Source organism: Gopherus flavomarginatus, chromosome 2 (genome assembly GCF_025201925.1).
Source record: "Gopherus flavomarginatus isolate rGopFla2 chromosome 2, rGopFla2.mat.asm, whole genome shotgun sequence".
NCBI lineage: Eukaryota > Metazoa > Chordata > Testudines > Testudinidae > Gopherus > Gopherus flavomarginatus.
In genome coordinates this window covers 231,133,512-231,158,962 of record NC_066618.1, presented here as the reverse complement: position 1 = coordinate 231,158,962, position 25,451 = coordinate 231,133,512, and the positions used below count along the sequence as shown (strand labels likewise).

General features: G+C 41.1%; 1 protein-coding gene across 2 annotated transcripts in view; it reads left to right on the top strand.

Annotated features, from left to right (window-relative positions):
• Nucleotides 1–2,389: 2,389 nt before the first annotated feature.
• The window catches only part of LOC127044290 (transmembrane protein 68-like), a 38,153-nt gene continuing 15,091 nt past the window's right edge, over nt 2,390–25,451 (top strand). The window contains exons 1-2 of one of the 2 annotated variants that reach the window (XM_050938925.1): nt 2,390–2,702; nt 21,795–21,959. In XM_050938925.1, the coding sequence (XP_050794882.1) occupies nt 2,390–2,702; nt 21,795–21,959 (478 nt within the window). The remainder of the gene's footprint in view (nt 2,703–21,794; nt 21,960–25,451) is intronic. The other variant, XM_050938926.1, reaches the window with a different exon arrangement.

Sequence of the window (25,451 nt, the reverse complement as noted above, 5' to 3'; positions counted from 1 at the left end):
GAGAAACGGGAAAGCTTGTGTTGGAAGAGAGATTGGGACGGTTTCGAGGTGGAGAAAAATAATAGTTGGCTAAACTTCTCTCAGCACGAATGCACACAGACGTTTATATGAATTCAGGGAACATCTGCAGTAAGGTTAGGTAATATTTAAGAAAAATGGAAGTGATCAACTCTTATTCTTCAGGAATTAACTAACTTCTAATTGATGGGCATTAGATTAGCAGAATGATGAGTCTTCTGTAGAGTATAAAGAGGACAGACTAGGAGCAGGTTATTCCATAAATGCCCACTTCAGCATTTCTTGCATCTTGTAATGGTCACTGATAGAGACAGAACACTGGCCCAGATGAAACACTGGCCCATCTGGCAATTCCTGCATTCACATGATTGCATTCTGTGTATAGACAGTTTCACCAGTTCCCTTTTTCAGCCAGTCAGGTTCTCTGGGTTGGGTTTTTCATGGAGCGAAGGGAAGAAAATATAATTAAAGAATAAAATGTGATTGAAAACCCACAAACACTGACACGTGCAGGGGCACCTCTAGGAGCTGAAACTATTTCTGACTATTTTTAAAATTGATTTTATTTAAAGTTGACAGTGTCTGTATAAGGCTATTTGCCAGATATGATGGCAGGTTTCCAATGTAAGAGTTGTGGGAGTTGCACTTTTTTATCAGTTTATTTGGCTTATTTATCTTTGTCATTAGCTTCAGCATTTGTAGATGCTTCTGACCATTGAGTATAAGCTTTCCTGTAGTCTTAATTTTAGAAATATTTCCTATGATGAGCCCATAAAAGATTACCAGTCCAAAATTGCAGGGGCAGTCCTGCTCAGCACAGGTGTTTATCAGAGGAATTTAGCTGCTAAAGTTGAAGTCTCTACTGAGCATGGTTGAACTGGGATTTTTCAAAGGCTTATAACTTCACCAAATCTGAGTGGATTTTCATGGGGATAGCAAAAGGCACATTACTGACACAAAGGCCACACCCTGCCTAATTATAATCCCTATCTCCAAAGCATGAAAGGGGTTGTTTTTCCCATGTAAAAAATATTCTGGAGATCCATCTTCCTCTGATATCATTCTCAGATAAACTGTGTTGGTGAGATTTCCCCACAACAATTTAGCCTGAGGCAAATGAACGGAAAATTTCATCCCAAAATGTTTGTCTGGCAAACTTAAAACAACCTAAAACACAGTTTTATCATAGGAAGTGTCACGCAACCTTCATAAGTGATACTACCAGCTCCACCTTAGTAAATCATAAACACCTGGTGTTCTAATCTGTCTCCACAATCATAAATATATTCTTGAAATGCAGCTGCGAGCCACCTTGTTATTTATCCTATTCTTGTTCTTTGCCAGTGTATTGAATTTTGGATAGTACCACTGCTAGCACAGGAAAAGGAGAGCAAAGTATTTGGGAAATTAGATACCTTTTGGTGTGATAATTACTATTATATAGGGCATGGCTCTGAATCCAGGCTGTTGGTTTTTTTTAGTACCACCAAAGTCCACTGCAAAAATTTGCTAATCACAGAACCTGAAACAATTGTAGAACAACCAGATACTACTGAAAGTTGATGTGTTAAAACAAAGACTCAAAGATAGCTGTATTGACAGGTATATATTGTTTATTTCATTTCATTATAGAAACACCAAGCACTATAGTTAAGGTCTCATAGTGGCTTCCATTGGGAGGGAGAGAAGAAGTGGGGAGATGACCATTTAGAAAGGAGCAAGCTGGAAATTCCTTATTTTGGTACCTTGACCACCTTCCTGTCTGATTGCTAGTTTTCCCTCTGCCTTTATGCAGTCCTCCTTCATACTCTTTGAATACTCCTTCCATGTCCATGTCTCTTCTGACCCTTTAGTTGCTGCCTCCTCAGCCTCATTTCCTCATCCTCCCTGCCTCAGTTGATCTTCAGCCCTGGAACAGCTCATTTGCACATGAAGATGATGACTCATTGAATCTTATTCTGAATAAAAACTCTTGCATCTCAGGCTATTCTTTCAGTGCTCCCTCTCTCTAATCATCACCTAATGCCCATCAGTGCTGCTCCTTACCCCCTTGCACAGGCCTTCCATGACACTTGGTCCATCACTGACCGCTGCCAGGATCCCTCTGCTGTAGTCAATCCCCTCTTCTGCTGATTTTCCTCTGTCACTACTGCAATGTGTTTAAAAATAGTTATATCAAAGTCCTGCTTCACATGAGAAAAACAAGATATTAAGAACATCATTTTAAATACAACAAAAGCATGTCTGTAACTTCTCTGGTAGTAGTAGGAATAAATGAACAGTGTGTTCTCTCTTTCTAGGGGCAAGGTTAAGAAGCTGATTTGATTACGAAGAGCGTTTGATTCAGTTTGTCTAATTCTTTCAACAGAAGATGTTAAGTAAAAGTGAATCCCATACTTCATGGCAGGAATCAGTGATTAGCTCAACCTGGCTGACTTACATATTAGAAGAATGGACTGGTGTGAAGTACCACTGTTTATACTATATCAGCATCTGGTGGGTGTTAAGCATAATATTCTTTGCACCTCTTTTAATTTTCATGGGCACTAGTTGCTGTTTAAATCTTCTCCTGTACATTTACAAGAGAAAGAATGGACTAGATGAGGATTTCTCCAATAAGTCATGGGACAACGGAAGGTTCATGGTGACGTCCATACTTAGTAAGTTTGGAAAACTGTGGCACGGTAAGACATTTTTCTCTCTGAACACTATTGTATTGTGAGATGCTATCATTTGATTATTAAAAACTGGTATCCTGAACTTTTTGTGGCTGAATTATAGCTACATTCAGATGGGGTTAACTGATTGATATGAGAATTTCTTGACATTTCCTGGGTATTTTGAGCCATTGGTTCTTATCCAGCCCAAGTTGATAGTAACAGACGCTTTTGTCAGCTGATGCTATTTGTTACTCTCTGGCTGAGTCTACATTTGACTTCTGTGTAAAAAATGTGCTTATCAATGTTCTTATAATTTATGTGACACCCCCTCCTTCCCCCCCGCCACCCCTCCCCCGATAGCAGCTGTGGGAAATTTTTAAGAAAAAGCCTACTGTAGGAAAGGAACATAAGTACTGGTGTGGGTTTATAAATATTAGAACTATGAGACACATGATAGATTGTGTGGGTTTTTTGCTTAAATTAAAATTATAGGCATAGTGGATGAAGTTAATGCAGTAGACACAGAGCCTGAAAAATTCCCCTAATACAGAGAGTAGGGTCAGAATCCTAGCAGAAACTTCTGCATCCTCCCCTTTCCCAACAGATTGGGGCTAGGGGGCCTGGCCTTCTCAGTAACACCTTACCTCTGCATCTCACATGCAGGCATTTAGCTAGTTGTTTATATTTATCTCTGGCTAGTAGGAGCCTAATAAACAATTTCAAAGCCTGCAGCAGCTGCACTGGAACCAAATTCTGCAGTAACAACCCTAAAATTCAGTGCCAATATTAATAACTTATTCACTACTAGAAAATACCTTTCATTTTCCATGTCTTCCCCTGCCACGATACACACACAAACGGACCCTGAAAATATTCCTTGTTTGAATTGAATAGTGATTATTTGAGATTGGGATTTTGAAAGAGCTCTCCAAGTGACCCAGCTTGATTCCCAGGATTTTGGCTTCTACAATGTTGGCAAGGCAGTCTGAGTTCATAACATTGCAAACATCTAAAGCAGAAAAGGGAACTGAAAAATTTAAAGGACTCTTCTTGTGTCACTGTCAGCTCTTGCGGGAGAAATGCAGGACTCTGAACCTACTCTTGGCATGTTAAAACAAGAACTTCCAGCTTGAATTGCATTCCTTTATTAGGCAACCTCCAGTCTCAAGAAACTGCCTCAGAATGTCCCCACACTTGGCATATTTCTTGACCATCTTTTGTTAAACCAACCAGCTTTTGACAGGTCTGTGACTGATCTCTATATCTTCAAACATGTACTTTTTGTAAATTTAAAGTGGTATGGGTATTTTGCTAGTAGTTTAAGTTCTTAATATTTTTTTCTTAATTTTCTTTTTAAAAGCTTTGGTTCATATTTTTAAAAGCAAATATCACTTCTGAAAGCAGGTAACCCTGATGTGTATTAGGCAAAAAATCTGAAGTGATGTTCCTTGACAAACAGCATTTCTCATACATAAGAATCTGTTACTCTGGCTGTTTTAGTTGGGTTATCCTGCCTGCTCCCTATTACTGGGGGACAACTAACTGTTTCTCTAGAACAGTGTTTCTCAACGACTGGTCCCTCAGATCTCGCTGACTCAGTTTAGCAAGGCAGTTAGGAAGCCAGTCCCGTTATCAATAAGATTGAGAAGCGCTGCTTGAGAATATTTATTTTTATAGAGTGGCTGCATCCTCTGCTGGCAGTTGGGGTGAACTGCCTACATGATGTGGTTTTGGAACTGTGTCTTTATGGGCTGAGTGTCCAAGGCAGTCTGGGCAAGGCACTGAACCTATTATTATTTATTAAGCGCAGCCAATTGGAACAGGACACGGAACAGACCAGATCTCTTGTAAGGACTGTGTAAAGTATTCAAGCCAGGGGAAGCCAAAACTAATTAACAAAACAGATATGTCCTCTTCAAGAAGGTCACAGGGAAGAAGCCGTCTTTTAAACAAAGTTCATAAGGCCCTTACCTCAGGGCCCTAATTGAGCTCCTAAAATTAGCATCAAGAAACAAAATCTTTGTGCCCAGTCAGGCTAGTTTCTTGGTGCCTGAGAAACCTGCATGGCTTCTGGTCTCCTGCTCAGTCTTTTACCTATTTAAATAGTCCAGCAGGCCAGGGCATGGGACTTCCTTGATTACACCTAGAGAATTTTGGTTGTAGGCTCCAGCCCGTTCCTAAAAGGGGTAGTACAGTCCTTCAAATGCCTTAAGGATTGAGTGATCACTGAATGCTATACTTCAGTGGTTCTCAAACTAGGGCTGCCGCTTGTTCAGGGAAAGCCCTTGGCGGGCCGAGTGACGTGCTAGCTGCCTCTTCCTGCAGCTCCCATTGGCCGAGAACGGTGAACCACGGCCAGTGGGAGCTGCGATTGGCCAAATCTGTGGATGCAGCAGGTAAACAAATTGGCCTGGCCCGCCAGGGGCTTTTCCTAAAGAAGCAGTGGCCCTAGTTTGAGAACCACTGATATACTTGACCACTCAGACTTCTTTTTTGATGGGAGCAGCAACAGATCCTTTCCAGCAATGCTGCGGGCTTTTGGTTCCTTTCCTCCTTCATCAACTCCTATCTTTTTATCCTTTCCCTCCTTTCATCTAAAAGAAAAGAGATCCCCCTGCTCCCATGCAAGTTCAGTGACTTAGCCATTAAAGAAGATTGTCTTATTTGGCTGAATGAGTGTATTCTATTCACTTCACCTTGAACATATCAAAACTCTCTTCTCCACACCTGCTTCCCAAATAGCTTCATTTTGAAGGAGGTTAGAATATTTTGTCCTATTACAGCATCATTGGAGAAGACGTGCTAGATCGAAGATCCATCAACTGAACTTTACTGAAGTGATACAAAGTCCAATAGGACTTGAAGCTTACACATTTTCTGCTGTTTCAAAGACCAACTTTTCCTTCCTACACCTCAGCTGATGCAGTAGGAAGTCTATTGGAGTTTTTGATTCGTGGCTGAAAAATTTGAAAGTGTGCTCGCCAATGAGAGTTTGGATCCTCCTCTCTTGATCTGAGAGTTACCATTGCACACGTAACCATGGTCTGCACTGCCCTCAGTGTCATTCCTCAGCCCCAGCCCCAGAAGAAGTCATCAGCTAGGAACTCCCAGTGAAGAGAAACATCAGAAGCCAAGCAAAGACAACTCCCAGCATTGTTATACAGCTTGGCTTGTGTTGTTCCCAGATTCTTGGCTAACTCCTATGCAAAATTCTGGAATCTAAGAACACAGGAGGCAGCACCAAATAAAGATCCTACTAGCAGAAACAACCTCATTCAAGCACCCTTTGATGACACTTTATTGTTTGGAGTATCTTTAGGCAGAGCTTTAAGTGACTTGGACAGAGCTTTAAATGACTTCTTTGGATCTCAGCAAAACATTCTCTCCATTTCCATCATCTAGAGAGTTGAGGGAAGTTCAGACCCTTACCAAAACAAAGAAAATTACTGTACATAAAGACTTTGCTGATTTTTAATTTTGAGATGTGAGTTTTTATTTTAGGATTATTTTTATTTTCGGACTCTTCTCCGCCCCCTTTGCTCTGCATCTCTGAATTTATAGTGAATTTATTATTTAATTTCTTCCTTTCCTCCGAGGGAACATTTGTGCAGTTTTTGCTACTGATCCTTGTATGTGCCAAACAAAACATTTAATTTGAATCAGGGTAGATTTTATTTAAATTATGATTTAAATGACTAGTCAGGAAGACTCTATTTAATCATGGATTTCTACATAAAAGTGCATTCTTGTTGGTTGTTATAAGCTTAATTCATATTCTTCAAAATTTAGAGATAGATGTGGGTTTCGTTTTTAGAAGGTACACACTATACATTTTTAAAGTGATTTATTTTGAAAACTTTTCAGATTACTTTTACAGCTATATCAGAAAATGAATGATAGTTTGCTTATTTCATTTATCAAAGGTAATTGAAGCAGATATTTATGAAGTCAATGGGAGGTGAACTTTGTCCAATTCAACAGATTAATCATTAACAGAGCCGGCTCCAAGCCTCAGCGCACCAAGCATGTGCTTGGGGCGGCATGCCGCAGGGGGCGCTCTGCCGGTTGCCGAGAGGGCTGCAGGCGGCTCCGGTGGACCTACTGCAGGCGTGCCTGCAGATGCTTCACCGGAGCTGCGGGACCGGCAAGCGGCAGAACGCCCCCCCCGCGGCATGCCGCCGTGCTTGGGGCAGCGAAATGGCTAGAGTCGGCCCTGATCATTAATATTTGGAAGATTTTCTTGCCATGCTGTAAGAGGAGGAGAACATCACCAGAGAGACATTTAAATTGTTTTGTTTAACTAAAGCAACAATGTTATGTATTCTGGACTTTTTTCTTTAACAGCAAACACATAATATTTTAACAAAACAAGCATATGAATTTTTGAATTTAGTTAAACATTCGGTCAGGTTTGTCTTTGTTAATATTGTTTAACTAAAATAGTTAAATGAAATATTCAAAAAAAAAAGCACCCACAAATTAAATTGACTGTCAGCCAGGTCAACATGAGAAACTTAAAATATTGGCTTCTGCAGCTAACTCAGTCATCGTCACCTTCATTTTCCTGTTTGTTCATAATCTGGAAAAGAAAAACAAGCTTTTCTGCTTTTTCAGATCCCAAATGATTTCTCAATTTGGAAGGAATTAGTCCAAAGGAAGAAAATATTCTTTCTATACTGGCAGAAGAAGCTACTGCTGTTAAAAGTGAGATTATCACTTCAACAGTCTCTGAATCCAAGTGCTTAAGTGACTTCCACCAGTTCACTGGTGTGACTTTCTCTAAAACATCATCAGCAAACATATATTTCTTGAATGGTTCACCCTTAACTCTGAAATTTATTATAGTTGGCATTGGGATATCTATGTCATAGCCAAACTCCTCTTCTTTAGCAGTTAAGGTTTGATGCTGGTACTGAGTATTGAGAATATTTGCAAGAAAATGAGCTGGAGATAGTGCTTGTCCCATTTGTTTTTTTTAATGCTTGTAATTTAACTGTTGTATATTTCTCTTTTTAAGACCTCACTCAGTTCTTTCAAATTTCAGCAGTGTCAGCAATAAAACAGCTATTTCCCTGCATTTTGTTCAAGGCTACAGAAATAGGCTTCAGGGTACTCAGCATATGTTCAACATTTCTCTTAAGCCCAGTGTTGAGAACTTTGGCTGTGACAGTGCCATCTATTTTTTCACAATTTTGTTCTCAAACTGTCATCAGATTAGGCCAGTTCTTGTTATAGTGCTCAAAACAGTCCACTACTGAGTTCCATCACATGTCTTGTGGGAGAATTAGCTTGGTTCCTCCTTTCAGAGCAGCTGCTGCAAAGTGGCTGTTACAGAAGTATTTTGCAATTTCAACAACATTAGCCTTTATTTCTGGAACACTGAAGTCTTGGGCTAGGAGGTGCATCAAATGAGCACTGCAACGGTATGTTATTAGCTTGGGACTCTCCACACTCTCTTCTAAAGAATTTCTTCTCATCTTAGATACATTTGCAGCATTGTCTGTGACCAAGCTGCATACTAACATTTGAATTTCTTTTCACAGTTTGTTATAGCTTTTACTGCTACTTCTTGTAAGTATTCTGCTGTGTTTGCATTTCCTGATATATCAATTGTTTCTGTAAGGAAGACATTCCCTTCTTCTGTTGTCACACAAGCACATACAACAGCATCATTGTGGGACATTGCTCCACCCATCAAGACTCAGGTTAACAATTTCACCCTCTAGACCTTTTTGCACACTGCTCAGTTTCTCTTTCATACACTTTATCCAGCAACTTGCCTGCAACATCTGCTCTGTTGGGTGGACTTTATCCTGGTCTTAATGACTGAACCATGTTAATGAAGTGTGGGTTCTCAATCATACGGAAAGGAGAGTTTGTTGCATAAACTAACCAGGCAACTTTTTCATCAATTAACTCTTTTTGTAATCTGCTGGTTCTTATCACAAACCTATCTATGGTTGTTTCTGAGTGATGGAGATTTTTCTACAGATGATGTACTGTGGCTATGTGACATACATGATGTGACTGAAACGCTGTTATTGGCAGATAACTCTGAAACTATAGAAAATCATGGTGATCTTGAAGATGGATAGTCTTCAGAATCCTATATGTTGAGGATGGAGTCTCCTAAACAAAATAAGTCAATGCAGTTATTTTATTATTATTACAATACTGCTCACTAAGTATTACTAATTGCATTCACTGATACTCAGTACTACTTTAAAGGTGAAATTGTAAAAGGAAGATCTGCCTATTTCAGCTATTTATCTAAAACTGCATCTAAATAATAGTATTGTAGAGTAACAAGTATATTTTTTGGTCAAACATGAGAATTCAAGAATAGTACAGAAGGAAGACAGGCAGTCCTTAAAGAAGTATGAAATAAAAAAGTTTAACACCCTGAAGATCCTGCGTGATCAGACAGGTTCCTTAAATCATCTTCAACACAGCTTCCTCCTGAGAAGCAACACTTCTTATGATGTTGTTTCCTTCGTGCAACCAGGCCTTGCATTTCTTTGTTGCATTGTTTGCATTTTGCATGCATGCCTGTTTTATCCACAAGTAGAGGAACTTCATTAAAATATTCCCAAACTGGGTCTCTCTTGTGGCATGCTGCCATTGTAGGTTTTCCCTTATAGTGAGAGAATAGTATGGCAGATCTCAAATCAATGAAGGCTACACTCAAAAAGACCTCAAGACTGCTGGAATATGCTGCTCAAACAATTTCACTTTTGTTTCTACTGCTTGTCCCTCCCTTCTCACATTATCTCCAGACTTCTTCTCCTTGTCTATTCTGCCCCCAACAATCTTCTCCTTATTGAACTTTTTGAAACTTTGCACTTTTAGAGAGAGGTAAGGGATTGACTCTGTACACAAATTTGAAGATGGACAATAGGGTTGAGGTCTGTTATTTCTCATCTCTATATATTTATTTAAAAACTTTTTTGCTGTTAACAAGCATGTTATCTCTGGAGACACATCCACAGTTTGAGAAATGCAGAACTAAGCATCTCTAATGGTATCTTCTAGACTTATCACTGAGTCCTACTGGGTAGATAGAAAGATTAATTTAACTAATCTATACAGAAGCCCCTGAAACCTCATAAGATTGGATCCCTAATCCATGAACTATTGGAACTCATTTACAAAACTTTTCTTAAACATTACATGAATATATTGTCTCCTACTATAGAATTAGAATTTATAATCCCTATTTCGTGATGATATCTTTGAGCTATAATGCATCTTAATTCAAACTGATTTTTATCCACCCTGATTTGAATATATTTCTATTTAATATACGTGTGTGATTCAGTCCTTCTGCTGCTTCTTGATTCCATATATATAGGATGTTGAGCCCACCTCCAACCTTTCCTACCCTGCTCCCCACTCCATTACTGCTGTCACTTAAGCACTGACTCATATCAGATCAGCAGAGAGCAGCGGTCTCAAACTCAAATGACCACGAGGATCATGTAAGGGCTAGTTCATTGGCCCGAGGGCTGCATCACTGACACCCTCCCCACCCCCCGCTGCCCCGGCTCTGCCCCTACTCCACCCCTTCCATGAGGCCTCACGCTTTCCCTGCCCCCATTCCAACCCCTTCCCTGAAATCCCCACCCCAACTTTGCCCCTTTCTGCCCTGAGAGGGTGCATGAAGGATGTGGTGGGGGTTTAGGGCAGGGAGTTGAGGTGTAGCAGGAGGTTGGGGTGCAGGCAGGGGGCTCAGGGTGCAGGCAGGGGGCTCAGGGCAGGGAGTTGGGGTGCAGGAGGGGTGTGGGATGCAGCAGGCGGCTCAAAGCACGGAATTGGGGTGCAGCAGGGGGTTGGGGTGCAGGCAGGGGACTCAGGGCAGGGAGTTGGGGGGTGGGGTGCAGGAGGGCTCCTGCTCCTGCAAGTAGCTGGACCGTGTCCCTGTGGCCCCTGTGGGAGCAGATGCAGGGCTCTGCATGCTACTTGCTGCACTTCCAGGTACCTGCCCCAAAGCTCCTATTGGCCGTGGTTCCCAGCCAATGGGAGCTGGGGGAGGGTGGTGTCTGGAAGCAGGCTGTGTGTTTGTGACCCTGATGCAATTCTGCACAAAGAAATGAGTGAAGGGACAGTCTGAACTATGTTGCTCATGCATACGAATGATCATAGGCACCGACTTCCCCTCTGTCGCATGGGTACTTGACACTCCCCGCCTCCCAGCCCTCTCCCCACTTTACCCCTTCCATGAGGCCTCGTCCCCCATTCCAGCCCCTTCCCCAAAGTCCCTGCCCCACCTCCTCCCTGCCCCTATTCCAACTTCTTGCACAAATCCCTGCACCGGCCCCACCTCCTCCCCATAGCCTGCCACGTTCCCACTCCTCCCCCTCCCTCCTGGAGTGTGCTAACGCTGCCAAACAGCTGTTTGGTGGTGGCTCGAGGGGAAGGAGGAGGTGGGGCGGAGGGTGAGGGGAGCTTGACTAATTTTTCCCTATGGGTGCTCCAACCTCAGAGCACTCACGGAGTTTGCACCTATGTGAATGGTTAAAACCAGTTTAGAAGTCCTTCAGGAAAAAGATTTAGGTGTCATTGTGGAGAACTCAATGGAAATATCTGTGCAGTGTACACAGATTGGATGGCATGCTCTAATTTTTGAATATTACATTACATCATGGTCTTAACTATCTTGAGCAGTTTAGTATCGTCTGCAAACTTTGCCACCTCACTGTTTACCCCTTTCTCCAGATCATTTATGAACACATTGAATAGGACTGGTCCTAGGACTGACCCTTGGGGAACACCACTAGTTACCCCGCTCCGTTCTGAGAATTTACCATTAATTCCTACTCTTTGTTCCCTGTCTTTTAACCAGTTCTCAATCCATGAAAGGACCTTCCCTTTTATCCCATGACAGCTTAATTTACGTAAGAGCCTTTGGTGAGGGACCTTGTCAAAGGCTTTCTGGAAATCTAAGTACACGATGTCCACTGGATCCCCCTTGTCCACATGTTTGTTGACCCCTTCAAAGAACTCTAATAGATTAGTAAGACACGATTTCCCTTTACAGAAACCGTGTTGACTATTGCTCAACAGTTTGTTTTTCTACATGTCTGACAATTTTATTCTTAACTATTGTTTCGACTAGTTTGCCCGATAGTGACGTTAGTCTTACCAGTCTGTAATTGTCGGGATCACCTCTAGAGCTCTTTTTAAATATTGGTGTTACATTAGCTAACTTCCAGTCATTGGGTACCAAAGCCGATTTAAAGGACAGGTTACAAACCTTAGTTAATAGGTCTGCAACTTCACATTTGAGTTCTTTCAGAACTCTTGGGTGAATGCCATCTGGTCCCGGTGACTTGTTAATGTTGAGAGTATCAATTAATTCCAAAACCTCCTCTAGTGACACTTCAATCTGCGACAGTTCCTCAGATTTGTCACTACAAATCAGATTTGGGAATCTCCCTAAAATCCTCAGCTATGAACACTGAAGCAAAGAGTCCATTTAGTTTCTCCACAATGACGTTTTTGTCTTTAAGCGCTCTTTTTGTATCTCGATCATCAAGGGGCCCCACTGATTGTTTAGCAGGCTTTTCTGCTTCTGATGTACTTAAAAAACATTTTGTTATTACCTTTGGAGTTTTTGGCTAGCCGTTCTTCAAACTCCTCTTTGGCTTTTCTTATTACACTTTTGCACTTAATTTGGCAGTGTTTTTGCTCCTTTCTATTAGCCTCACTAGTATTTGACTTCCACTTTTTAAAGGAAGTTTTTTTTATCTCTCACTGCTTCTTTTACATGGTTGTTAAGCCACGGTGGATCTTTTTTAGTTCTTTTACTGTGTTTCTTAATTTGGGGTATACATTGAAGTTGGGCCTCTATTATGGTGTCTTTAAAAAGCGCCCATGCAACTTGCAGGGATTTCACTTTAGTCACTGTACCTTTTAATTTTTGTTTAACTAATCCCCTCATTTTTGCATAGTTCCCCCTTTTGAAATTAATGTCACAGTTGTGGGCCATTGAGCTGTTCTTCCCACCACAGGGATGTTGAATGCTATTGTATTATGGTCACTATTTCCAAGCGGTCCTGCTATAGTTACCTCTTGGACCAGCTCCTGCACTCCACTCAGGATTAAATCTAGAGTTGCCTCTCCCCTTGTGGGTTCCCATACCAGCTGCTCCATGAAGCAGTCATTTAAAGTATTGAGAAATTTTATCTCTGCATTTCATCCTGAAGTGAAATGTTCCTAGTCAATATGGGGATAATTGAAATCCCCCACTATTATTGGGTTCTTAATTTTGATAGCCTCTCTAATTTCCCTTAGCATTTCATCATCACTATTACTCTCCTGGTCAAGTGGTCGATAATAGATCCCCAATGTTATATTTTTATTAGAGCATGAAATTTCTATCCATAGAGATTCTGTGGAACATGTGGATTCGCTTAGGATTTCTACTTCATTTGAATCTATATTTTCTTTCACATATGTGCCACTCCCCCATTCTCCCCACCCCGCATACGACTTGTTCTGACCTTCCGATATATTTTGTACCCCGGAATGATTGTGTCCCATTGATTGCTCTCAGTCCACCAAGTTTCTGTGATGCCTATTATATCAATATCCTCCTTTATCACAAAGCACTCTAGTTCACCCATCTTATTATTTAGACTTCTAGCATTTGTGTATAAGCACTTTAAAAACTTGTCCCTGTTTATTTGTGTGCCCTTTTCTGGTGTGCCAGATTCTTTTTTATGTGACTGTTTATCATCTGATCTGGCCCTTACATTATCCTCTTCCATCCTCTGCTCCTGAATATAACCTGTAGATTCTCTATCATTGGACTCTCTGCTAAGAGAAGACTGTGTCCAATACACATGCTCCTCTACAGCAGTCTTATGTTCTTATGTACATTACATTATGGTTGCCTCTTCTTCTCAAAACCGATATACTAGAAATAGAAAAGTTACAAAGAAGGCTATTGCAGATGATTGGAGGCATAGAAAAATTCAACATGATGAAAGATTAGTGACGATATAGTTCTTCACGTGGCTCTGTGTATTCTCACTTACGGGTATTGCTCTGCCGAGTGGTGTCTAAGTAGAACCCTCTCATAGCAGTGTACCTTAGAGCACACTCATGTGTCCCCTCCGCCGCTCGCATGCATAAACATCTCCAACTGTTCTGAGAGTGAGGATATAAGGAGTGGGGTGACCTGAGCTCTTCACCACCTCAGTTCCTTCGAACTGCATGCCTGGATGGTAGTGAACCGCTCCAGTCTCTTTGGATCTGGAGTCCTTTCTGCTTGAAGTGTTCTTTCTTGTAGCTAGTTAGTGTTAGTATAGGTATAGTCAGTCAGTGTGTAGCTCAGTTCCAGGTTATGGCAGAGCTGAGGAAGAAGGTGGGATTCAAGAGGTGTGTTTTATGCCCCACTGTCTTCCCCATGTCTGATGACCACATGTGGTACCTCAAGTGCATGGGAAAGGGCTGCTCTCCTTCTAGGTGTTCTGTTTGCCAGACTCTTAGACTCAGAGTCTGCAAGGACAGAGAGACTCAATTACAACTCCTTCTCATCCCTCTGGATCTGGACAGTTGTTGGATCCAAGGTCCAAGAGGCCAGTCTTGACTCCTGTGGCTTCCAGTAAGTCAAAACAGTTGAAGTGCTCCAAGAACTGGAGCCCCATGAGGTCCAATTTTGGTTCCCACTACTGCCTCTGAAGCTATCTATGTCAGAACCGAGGGCCACATGGTTGGCTTCAGCTGTCTTGCATCCAGAGAAAAAGTCAAGAGATGAGATGGCCACTCTCAGCTGTGCTGTATCCCATGCATCAGACTTCTTGGATCCATCCAATTCCAACAGAGCCTCCACGGCTTCGAAATCCTGGTTGGTTCCAGTCTCTTCTTCAGAAACTAGCAGGATGGATTTGAGTCCTGCATTGGATGTGATTCTGTCCATGTCTTTGGCTCTGGCTGTTACAGTTACAAGCAAAACAAGCTGAAGGACAAATCAGCCACTGTTAGCAGTGCCAGATCCCATGCTTCGGATTTATCAGCTCCAGCCAATATGACAGAACTGCTACGATTCTAAAATCTAGATCTTCAGCTTCAGCTCTGGCAGTTAGGCAGACAGATTGTATCCTGCGTTGGATCTGGTGCCATCTAAGTCTTTAGCTTTGGCCACATTCCAGTTTCAGTTCCAGCTCCATCTTTGGTTCTGAAGGGTGCAGTGATGGCGATAGCTGAAGTTCACTGTTTAGCTTCTGATTGTTCCTTGGGCAAGCGTCACTGGTGTGGAGATCTCAGTTCTTTTCTTTCAGATGAAGTAGCAGGACAATGTTACTCTTTCTCCAGAATGTGGCTAAGAACTCAGAGCTTCCTTTGATGCCACAGACTCTGCTGCTAGAACATTGACTCCTGCTATGAGGAGAAGTGCTTGGGTTTGCTGCTCTTCTCAAAGGGGATGATCTTCTCAGAGAAAAGACAGAGGAGTTGCTGGAATAGCTAAAGGCGCAAGATCGACAGCCCATTTTCTGGGCTTGATTTCTTCTGACAAGAGGAGACCTTCTACTTCTTTTCATTATCAGAGGTAATTCTGTCCCAAGTAATCTTCATCTTATTTTTTGCCTAATCTAAGGCGTCAGCAGTACCACTAATTGACATCCTTCCAGAGCCAACATAAGAAGAGGTTATTTAAGTCAAGGCCTATATTTAAGCAACCTGCTGCCTCCATGGCATCTTTGTCTCAAAACACTGGACCTCAGATTTGATCGCACGATTGTTGGAATTATTTTTTAGGCAGTGTATTACAACACTAATTTAACCATACATTTCTTTATTAAATTCAGAGGCTAAATGGTATTGATACAATTGCTCTAAACATGCCTAAAAAGCCTAAATAATAAGCAATTTACTACATCCAAACAGTAACATAACATTTATAAGCACTTAATCAATATACTTATAAATGAGTTAAACTCAGAGGTGCGTAGATCCATATTGGTCGGCTTCAGCGTGGTCAGGCAGGTATTGGCAATGAAGCCTTTAAGAGTTTACTTTTTTATATCCTTTCACAAACAAGGGATGTCATTGCCAATTACTGACTTCAGCTAAAATCCAGTTTGAGGCCGTTCACCCTTATTTTCAGTTTTAATCCAGATAAGATTTAAAATTTCCTTTCTCCCTTTGTTTCTTCCCTATCTCTCACCCCCTCCTTCTTGCTGACCAACAGTTTTTTCCACTGTACCTGAGTTCACGTAGACCCTAATTTTTGAGATAACACTGGTGTATTGGGTGGGAAGGTCCATGCTGGCACCTTCTAAAACAGATTTTCTTTGCGTTATTTAAAACCATCTGCAATCTCCCCTCTTGGTCAGAAGCCTTCTTTTTAGAAACTTCCCTTTATTTCATTAGTTATTCTTTGAATCCTACTTCATTCTATCTGGCCTTATAACTTATTATTTTCAATTCCTTTCTTTTACATGCAAATTAGGGCCTTTCTTTACAATACATTCCTTTAACCGAACTTAAGCTGACTTTAATTTTATATTTATTCTACAGTGATTGAGTGACTGTGGCCCAATCAGGAGCCTTGTAGCTCTCCTCATCGGAGTGCAGAGATGTGGTTTATGCCCCAGCTGGGCTTCATGGACCCCAGTCCTAGCTGCTGTCTGTGAGCTGCCAGGTGGAGAACTGGAGTGAGAACTCCCAGGACCCCTGGTTTCAATACCCATGGGGCCTGACATTGATGCAGAAAAAGGGTGGGGGGTTCTCTCCAATTTTTGATTTAAGGAACCTTAACAAATACATTCAGAAGTTTTGGTTCTGCATGTTAACTTTGGCTTCCATAACCCCTTCACTTTTGGTTATCAATTTGTTCACAATTCTCGATTTAAAGAACATATAATTTCATATATTAATTCATCACATTTGTTGCAAATCCCTTCTTTTCATATCCATCAGAGAATTGATTTGCTGATATCTTTCCAAAAACCACATTCTAATAAGAAGGAATTTATTTTACATACTTTGGATGTGAGGTGGGCCCTTGCTAGATGAATTAAACAATGTATTGTTGAACGTTACATATTAGCAGAAATTCCTGTACCTACTTCAGTACAATCACATTCTACTAGAGCTGTAGCAACTTCCTTTGCTTGCCATAAGCAGATCCCTGTCGCTGAACTTTGAAGAGCTGCAACCTGGAATTCTGTACACACTTTCTCCAGGCATTATGCTCTGGATTTGGTCCCTAGGGCTGAAGCTACATTCAGGAGAGTGCTGCCTCAGTCACTATTCAGTGAGGACTCTGTTCATGCCTACGGACTATTATCAGCGCTGCTTGTAAATTGAAACCATAAGTTGGAATATAGTAGAAATAGAATGGGTTCCAAAAAGGACACTGCAGATGATGAGCCATGGAAAAGCTTGATGAAAGATTATGATGAAAGATTAAAATTATTAAGACTATATAGTTTAGAGAGAAATTATTGAACAGTAAAAAGAAGGTAAACCATGTGCTTCAAGTTACATTTTCACCATAATACAAGAAGGGAGGCACAAATGAAATTAAAAGCAACACATTTAAAATAGATGAAGAAAAAATATTTCTGCAATGCATCATGAAACTGGGGAAATAAGTGCCACGGTTTATTATGAAGGCAGAGAGGATTAGACAGTTTTATCTGAATAAGGATATCCATAATTCTATGATGCTGAAAATGTGTTAAGCATATAAACTCATGTGCTTCAGGACATAAGCCAACTTTTAACTGTGTGGTTAGACAAAACTCTTTCTCCAGATATGTTTTTTCGTAATGGTTCATTGTGGAGGTTTGGAACATCTTCTCTTGATCACTGCTAGAAACAGGATACTGAACTAGATGGACCATTGGTGTAATCCCATGTGGCATTTTCTACGTTACCACTTTCCAGCAGCTCCACTCTTGGGATTAAGTTGTGCAAAAGGCTTGTGCAGGCCTTTCAAGGTGAATTTTCCACTATGGGCACTGACATAAATAGGGCTTTTTATGTTCACTTCAGAGGCTATTGAATTAGGCCCCAAGTGTGCAAAATTGTCCTAGGATTCATAATTTAGGAATAATGATCAGCCTAATGCAGCTATACTTCATGTTGCATCAAGAAAAATAACTAGAATAGTAGTTAATAATCTAAAGGATGTAAAAGAAAATCATTAGGTTTAGTTGTAAAAGTAGATTATTGGGGAGGGAAAAGTTAGCCACTTCAGAGTATAGACAAGTATGATTTCTGGCTTCTAATGTGGAAAATACAATACAAATGTTCATGACTGTACTTCATACTAAATCAAAAAAGATATAGTAGTGAAAACCAACAGGGAAACAGTACCATAGGTTCTTTCTGATGTGGTAGATTTGATAAGCAGTTTCCATGACAGCTCATTTTATTGCAACTGATTAGGATTAGAATCTGAGCCATCAACCGTGTCTCACTCAGTGACTGAAATTTATTATGTTAAACCCTGATCTACCAAAAGCATTTTTCCATCTATCCTCTGTGTCTGAGTGACGAAGGCCAATTTCTAACTTGATGGATTTTCTGTTTACATCACACTTGAATAGGCACAAGTGACCAATGAGACTACTGAATTTTTGAAAGCCAATTGAGACTTTGATCTCAAACCTCTTCTTAGCTCTTCATTCTCACATTGCTTTCCAGTGAGTAGACTATGCAAGTGCTGAGTTCTTCCCCAGTTTCCAGACCTCTTCTAGTGTATTTTTGCTAAGGCCTTTCTGCAGTCATGAAAATGGCTGAGAAACAACTGAGAAGGTTTAGAGGAAAACTATATGGCCCTTCACATATCTCTGATTGTCACTGATCTCTGAGCTGTCATCCACCAGTCTGAAGCTGGAGGAAGTAACCCAGCATCTCCAAAGCCAATACTTGAGCTGGTGCATTGTTCACTAGGTCTTTCTTTGTACTTTCAGCCTAATAGTCATTTTAATTATGTGGTCATTTTTCTATTGTTTTATTACTGTTCTAGTCTTTGACATATCCTTTCAGTGAACATTGGCTTCCTGGTACTATTTTGTTTTTGGGGGTTGTTTTTACTAATGATTTCACGTTCAAGTTTTAGATATATTTTCCCCCACTTTAGATTTTCCTTGAGTGCAATTTTTTTAAAATCCCATCCAATTGTACCTCATCTGGGTTTGAATTGTTTTTAGTTTTTAGAGCTTTAGCATACACAAGTCTGGAAAACTAGCAGAAGGCTTATTCATCTGAATTGATGCTCAACATTCTGTAGTTTCATTGGTGCTAATAACTATCTGTGATGTTCCCCTCTGATATTATCAGGACCGGTGGTCTGATAGGTCACTCCAATCCTTAACTCTGGGAACCAGCCTTATCTTGCTCTGCTGCGAGAACCCCCACTCCTGGGCTGTTCACACAAAGCCTTTAGCATGTAAGCTGCTCCTTGAATTGTGCAGCTGAATGACACTAGCCAATATCTCCAGTCCCAGACACAACCCTGGAAACCTCCATCTTGCAGTGTCTAGTTATGCCCACTGGACACGGCAAGCTTATATGAGTTTGTCAATTTAACAAAGAAGTTGATATGTACCAGGCTTGTTATCCCAAGGGGATTTTCTGACCTGCTTCAAACCAAACACACTGCTTCAGGTAGAATAAACAAACATTTATTAACTATGAAGATAGATTTTAAGTGATTAAAGTCAAAGCGTAACAAGTCAGATTTGGTCAGATGAAATAAAAGCAACACTTTCAGTGCCTTTACAAACTTAGATGCATCTCACCACAGGCTGGCTGGTTGCTTTTCAGCCAGGCTCTCCCCTTCAATCAGGGCTTCAGTCGCTTGGTGTGGTGTCTGTAGATTTAGGTGGGACGGGGGGAGAGCATGGCAAGCGTCTCTCCCTTTTATCCTGTTCTTTCTTCTCTCTTGGCTTTGCCCCCTCCCCCATCAGAGTTAGTTAAGCATTACCTCATCGCAGTCCAATACTGACTGAAGGAAGGGGGAGTAACTCACTCAAACAGATCCTTCTGTTGCTGCCTAGGCCAGCGTCCTTTGTTCCTGTGAGGCTGGGCTGGGTTTGTCTCGTACCTGCCCTGATGAGGTGTGAACTGCCTCTCTGCTCTTGGAGAGTTTTTGCCTTGGCTTATTTTAAGCCATGAGGATACATTTTCAGCCTCGTAATTACATAGATAAATTATAACCTATAACATTACTGTAACAATTACTATAACATTACTGTAACAACAATGCTCAGTGCATCATGAGCCTTCTGAAGACACCCAACATGACGAACTTTGCATTGGATACCACGCAATCATTTTACAAGAATGAATATGGGAGTGCTGGGTGTTCCCCCGAGGTACAGAGCGTCACACTATACAAGTGTGACATGAACAAAAGACCCATCAAGTTAGAGAATAGCCTGGATTTTTAGTTGAATACTGTAGTGGACTGTATGCCTGTATTTACACTATTATAATCTTTGCACAAAGTATGCCTTCTGAGGTATCATTTGAAAACTCATAATTTGATGATCATTCTTGTCCTGGCAAAATACATGTGGTAACATTGTATGTTAAGTTATAAGATTCCATTGCATGATGGTCAAGGCCGGCTCCAGGGGTTTTGCCACCTCAAGCAGCCTCCCCCCCCCACAAAAGCTGCGATCTGCGGCAATTCAGCGGGAGGTCCTTCGCTCCGAGCGGGAGTGAGGGACTCTCAGCCGAATTGCTGCCGAATACCTGAAAGTGCCGCCTGGCTCCGGAGTTGCCGCCCGAAGCACCTGCTTGATAAGTTGGTGCCTGGAGCCGGCCCTGATGATGGTATTAAAACATGTTCCAAGTCTGGAGCGTGGTCAGTTCCTCAGAGACAAAGGGCAAGCTAACGCATCAGCCAGGTATAAACAAGGTCAGTGAGCCATTACCTGCTAAGTGGCTATTCATTGGCAGGAAAAAGGTCATGGGCAGAAAGTGTACATTTTAGTAAAGGTTCATGTGTACACAGTTTTCCCGGCACCATGCTCCCAGGTAGAAATACTTCTCAAGTGGAGGACAGGACTATACAAAGAAGGGAGCAAACACCCCACAGGACCCCACCCAATCTTGTGTCTCATTCTCTGTCCATCAACTCAGTTCATTAGAAGGAAAAAAAGAAACAGCCATTACACAGAAGAAGGGGTCATGACCTACGGAGTTTGGTCAGTAAGACTGTTGAGAATATGTGGTAAGAATAACTTTGCTTTGAATTTAACATAGTTTGTTAAATTAGGAACTAGTTGCATTTTATTTTTCTTCTACCATTTCTGACTTTTATGCCTTATTCCTTGTATTCACTTAAAATCTGTCTCTTTGTAGTTAATCAACTTGTTTTATTGTTTTATCTAAACTAGTGTGTTTGAATTGAAGTGTTTGGGAAACTCCACTTGAGATAACAAGATTTGTGCATATCATTTCTGTTAATAGAATGATGGACTTTGTATAAACCTGTATTGTCCAGAGAGAGTCTGGACAGTAGGAGATGTACATTTGTGGGGAAAATCTGAGACTGGGAGTATGCTGATGTCATCCTACAGTTTAATTCAGGCTGGTAAAAGCCTAGCTGTGGCTGCAGGCTGCAAGTGCACACAGACATAGCTGGGAGCGACTTACATGCTGGAGGCTGTTTGTGAGCAGTCCTGATGGGAAGCTGCAGCTGCAAAGCAGTGTAAAGGGCACACCAGGCAGGCGTGAAACAGCTACTCGCCAGTCTAGATTGTACTGTGGGAAGGAGACAAATGCCATTTACAAGAAAGAATTTTCCCCCTGATTTCTGACTCCTCTTAAATCATGGTCACAATTACAAAAATAAGAACAATGACTCAAGACTGCACCAATACTTTAGGCCTCTGTGGGCTAACATATGGTTCAGCGATGCAGGAAATCAAGAATAAGGCTGCCATTTTCTCACTGCATTTTGATTATCAAGTGAAATGTTTGACTATCAGAACCAAGAGTTAATTGTTATGCTAAAACTTACTCCTGGTGTAGCTTCCCCACATGTCGTCAAGAGTTTCCACAACTCTAGTAAGGAGTTTATGTTATATCACAGGTTGACTGGTATAAAGCTAGTATTGAAACTATTGTTCTTTGTACTCTTGACAGGTTATGAGCTTCATGGTATGGAAAAAATTCCAGAAGGACCGGGGCTTATAGTTTATTACCATGGAGCCATTCCTATAGACTACTGCTACTTTATCTGTAATCTTTATATACAGACGGGAAGACTCTGTTACTCAGTAGTTGATCACTTATTTTGTAAGTTACCAGGTAAAGTATTTTTATTGTAAATAAGAGAGTTAGTAATATTTTGAATTCCGAGATATTAATTCATACCATTTTAGAGATACATATATTATTACAAATATTAAGACTTAAATAAAATGCTTTCCAGGTATGCACTACAGAAAATAGTATAATTTCAAGCATTTGAGAACCTCTGTGGTCTTTTGAATTTCATTATAGCTAAAGGTTTCTAGATTTCAAAAAACTTTGCATGTAGCTTTAACATAAAAATGAACTGTTCTTTCTGTTCACTTTTTATTGATGTGATGGACTGTTATAAATTGGAAGAATTCAACATTTAACAAGTTTTATTATTAGCTCTTTTAGAGGCAATCCTAAAATATAAACTATTCTAACAAACTTATTTTCTCAGTGTGGTTAATTGCTGCATTGTTCTTAAATAGAAATCCTATGAAGCATCCAACTCTCGTTAAGGTTGTTATTAGGAAGCAGTAACTTGCATTGCACAAGCACATTTGGACTCTGAAGACAAAATCTATCCTTGATGTAATTCCATTGAAGTTAATGAAGTTGTACCAAGGGTGAATTTTGCCTATAGTCTTTGTATGTAGTCTTCCAGCGTGTTTTCTTTAATGTTCTGAAAATGAAGATTGCTTACTTGTAACTGAGATTCTTCAGGATGGACTCTGCATTTTCACAGTCATGGGATGTGTGATAAATAGGGTAATCTCCTGAAATATCCTGGATGAACTTTACTGAATCAAGTTTTTAAAGTCTTTGGAACCTATTGTATTAAATGAATTGTTTATGTATCCTCGCAGGGCAGGGATTGCGTGTATTTCCATGGTAAGGGTAAACATTGCTCCCCCAGAACTAAGAACAATATGGAGTGATTAGTCAAAATTACACAGGTTGCAAAATCTCTAGAGAAGCACCAGCCACTAGCAAGGTTTGCCTAAAGTAGTTCAAACCTGGATTCTTCAGGGACCAAGAGACAAAGAAAGGGTTTTTGGTTAAATGGTCTGCTGGTAAACTGACTCAGGACCTTCTTTCTGACCCAGCAGTCAGACAGGCTCTGTGGTCCACAGAAGGTCCCAATCCTTAGGGAAGGGTTGGAAGGACTTTGGCCTACTTAGGCCCCAAAAGACTGGGTTCCTAAGCAAAGGGTGTTATGAACTTCAAACCCCACACAGAGGTTTTCCTATGGTTTCAAGGACTGCTCCTGCCAGAGCCATTTTTGGATTTGGAGTGATCTCTAGTAAGCGTATTAGCACGCATGCAGGTCTTTTTCTGTTTTTAATACATTTTCTCTATATTGCTTTTGTGTTTAGACTAAAACAAGTTTGATTAAAAAGAGATGTTTGGTAGATTAATAGTGGTAATTACACTGTTAACCATCTCTGAAGAGAAAGCAAAACAAGCCTGCTTAGGCAGCCTGTGTTTTGTCAGGGGTGATTACAGTAAAGGCAAGGAACAGTTCAGCCTGGAAATAACCCAATCAGAGATGCATGTCTCCACCCAATGGCTCAGTCCAAAGGCAATGGCTGGGGAGCCAGAAACTCGAGAGTGGGTGCCCTTGCTGGACCACTGAGGGGATATACAGGTGCCCTGAACTGTGACACACATGTTGGCTCTGTGTGTGTGTGTGTGTGTGTGTGGTCTGTATTAGTGTGAATTGCATAAGTTTCCACAGCAGTGGAACAAAGTACCCTAGAAAGGAGAAATGCAGCGAAAAGTCTCAATCTTTTTGAGAAAGTCTGTGAAAAGAGACAGGGGAAGATGAATTACAAACAGCTGAGGAGATATTGGCTGGTTGAGCTGTGCACAGAAAGGCAGCTCAGCATTGAGGATCTGATGAAAACACAGCTAGTAGGTTTGCTGTAGTCTAATGAACAGAAGAGGAATAATGGTCCCGGTCTGCAGGGAACTTCCAGCCCACTGGCAGAGGGTACAGCCGGCAGGATAAATCTTGGAGCTAGCTCTTGGAGGGAAGCAGGTAAGAGGCTGGCAGAGGCACTACCTCTTTTCTATCCAGTGCATCACTGTAACTGGGATCAGAGATGGATCTACAAGTAGATCAGGAGAATCTGCAGCTGGAAAGGGACAAACTGCATCAGGAAATGCAGCAGCTAGCAGACCGGAAGCAAGAGAGAGAAGACTAGGAAAAACAGTCCTCAGGTACTTGTCCTGGTGGGTGGTATAGACTCCAAGTTATTTCCTCATTTTAGGGAGGAGGATGACATGTGTGTGTTTCTAAATGCTTTGGAAAGGAGTTGTGAATTGATAGGTCTCAAAATATAATTGTTAATGAGGTTTGTCATTGAGTGAGTGTTTTTCCAGTGGGGTCCCACAGGGATTGGTTCTTGGTCCTATTCTATTTAACATGTTTATCAGTGACCTGGGAGAAAACATAAAATCATCCATGATAAAGTTTGCAGATGACACAAATTGGAGGAGTAGTAAATAATGAAGAAGACGGTCTCTGATTGAGATCAATGAGGACCACTTCATAAACTGGGCAGAAGCAAACAATATGTGCTTTAATACAGCTAAATGTAAATGTATACGTCTAGGAACAAAGAACGTAGGCTGTACTAACAGGATGGGATACTCCATCCTGGAAAGCAGTGACTCTGAAAAAGATTTTGGGTCGTGGTGGATAATCTTCTGAACATGACCTCCCAGGGTGATGCTCTGGCTAAAAGGACTAATGCGATCCTTGGATGAATAAACGGGCATGTTGAGTAGGAGTAGAGAGGCTATTTTATCTCTATATTTGGCACTGCTGTTACTGCTGCTGGAGTACTGTTTGTCATTCTGGTGCTCACAATTCAAGAAGGATGTTGATAAATTGGAGAGGGTTCAGAGAAGAGCCACAAGAATGATTAAAGAATTAGACAATATGCCTTACAGTGAGAGACTCAGCTCAATTTATTTAACTTACAGAGAGAAGGTTAAGAGGTAACCTAGATTGGGCTCTTCAGTCTAGCAGAGAGGGGTATAATACGATCCAATAGCTGGAAGATGAAATTAGACAAATTTACACTGGAGATAAGATGTAAATTTTTAACAATGAAGATAATTAACCGTTAGAAAAATTTACCAAGTGTTGCGATGGAGTTTCCATCACTGATAATTTTCGTATCAAGATTGGGTGTTTTTCTATAATATATCCTCTAGGAATTATTTTGGAGAAGTTTAGTGGTCTGCGACAGCTTGCAACCCCCCCCAAGGGTTCCCAACCCCCAGTTTGACAACTCCTGCTCTAGCAATTATTTTGGGGAAGTTTAGTGATCTGTGTTCAGTGGCCTGGATCTGAATGTCTTGTAGCTGAATATGTTCCTCCTCTTCAGACAAAATGTTTGCTGTCACAGAAGGCAATTGAGGGTGATAATTACCTTCCATAGTCAGATCTGAGAACCTCTGATTCAGAAAAGGTAGTTGTATTGAGAGGGGCATGGTCTTCCTCTGAGACTGATGGGGATGAACCACTCTCCATCCCATGGTGGCCTGAGC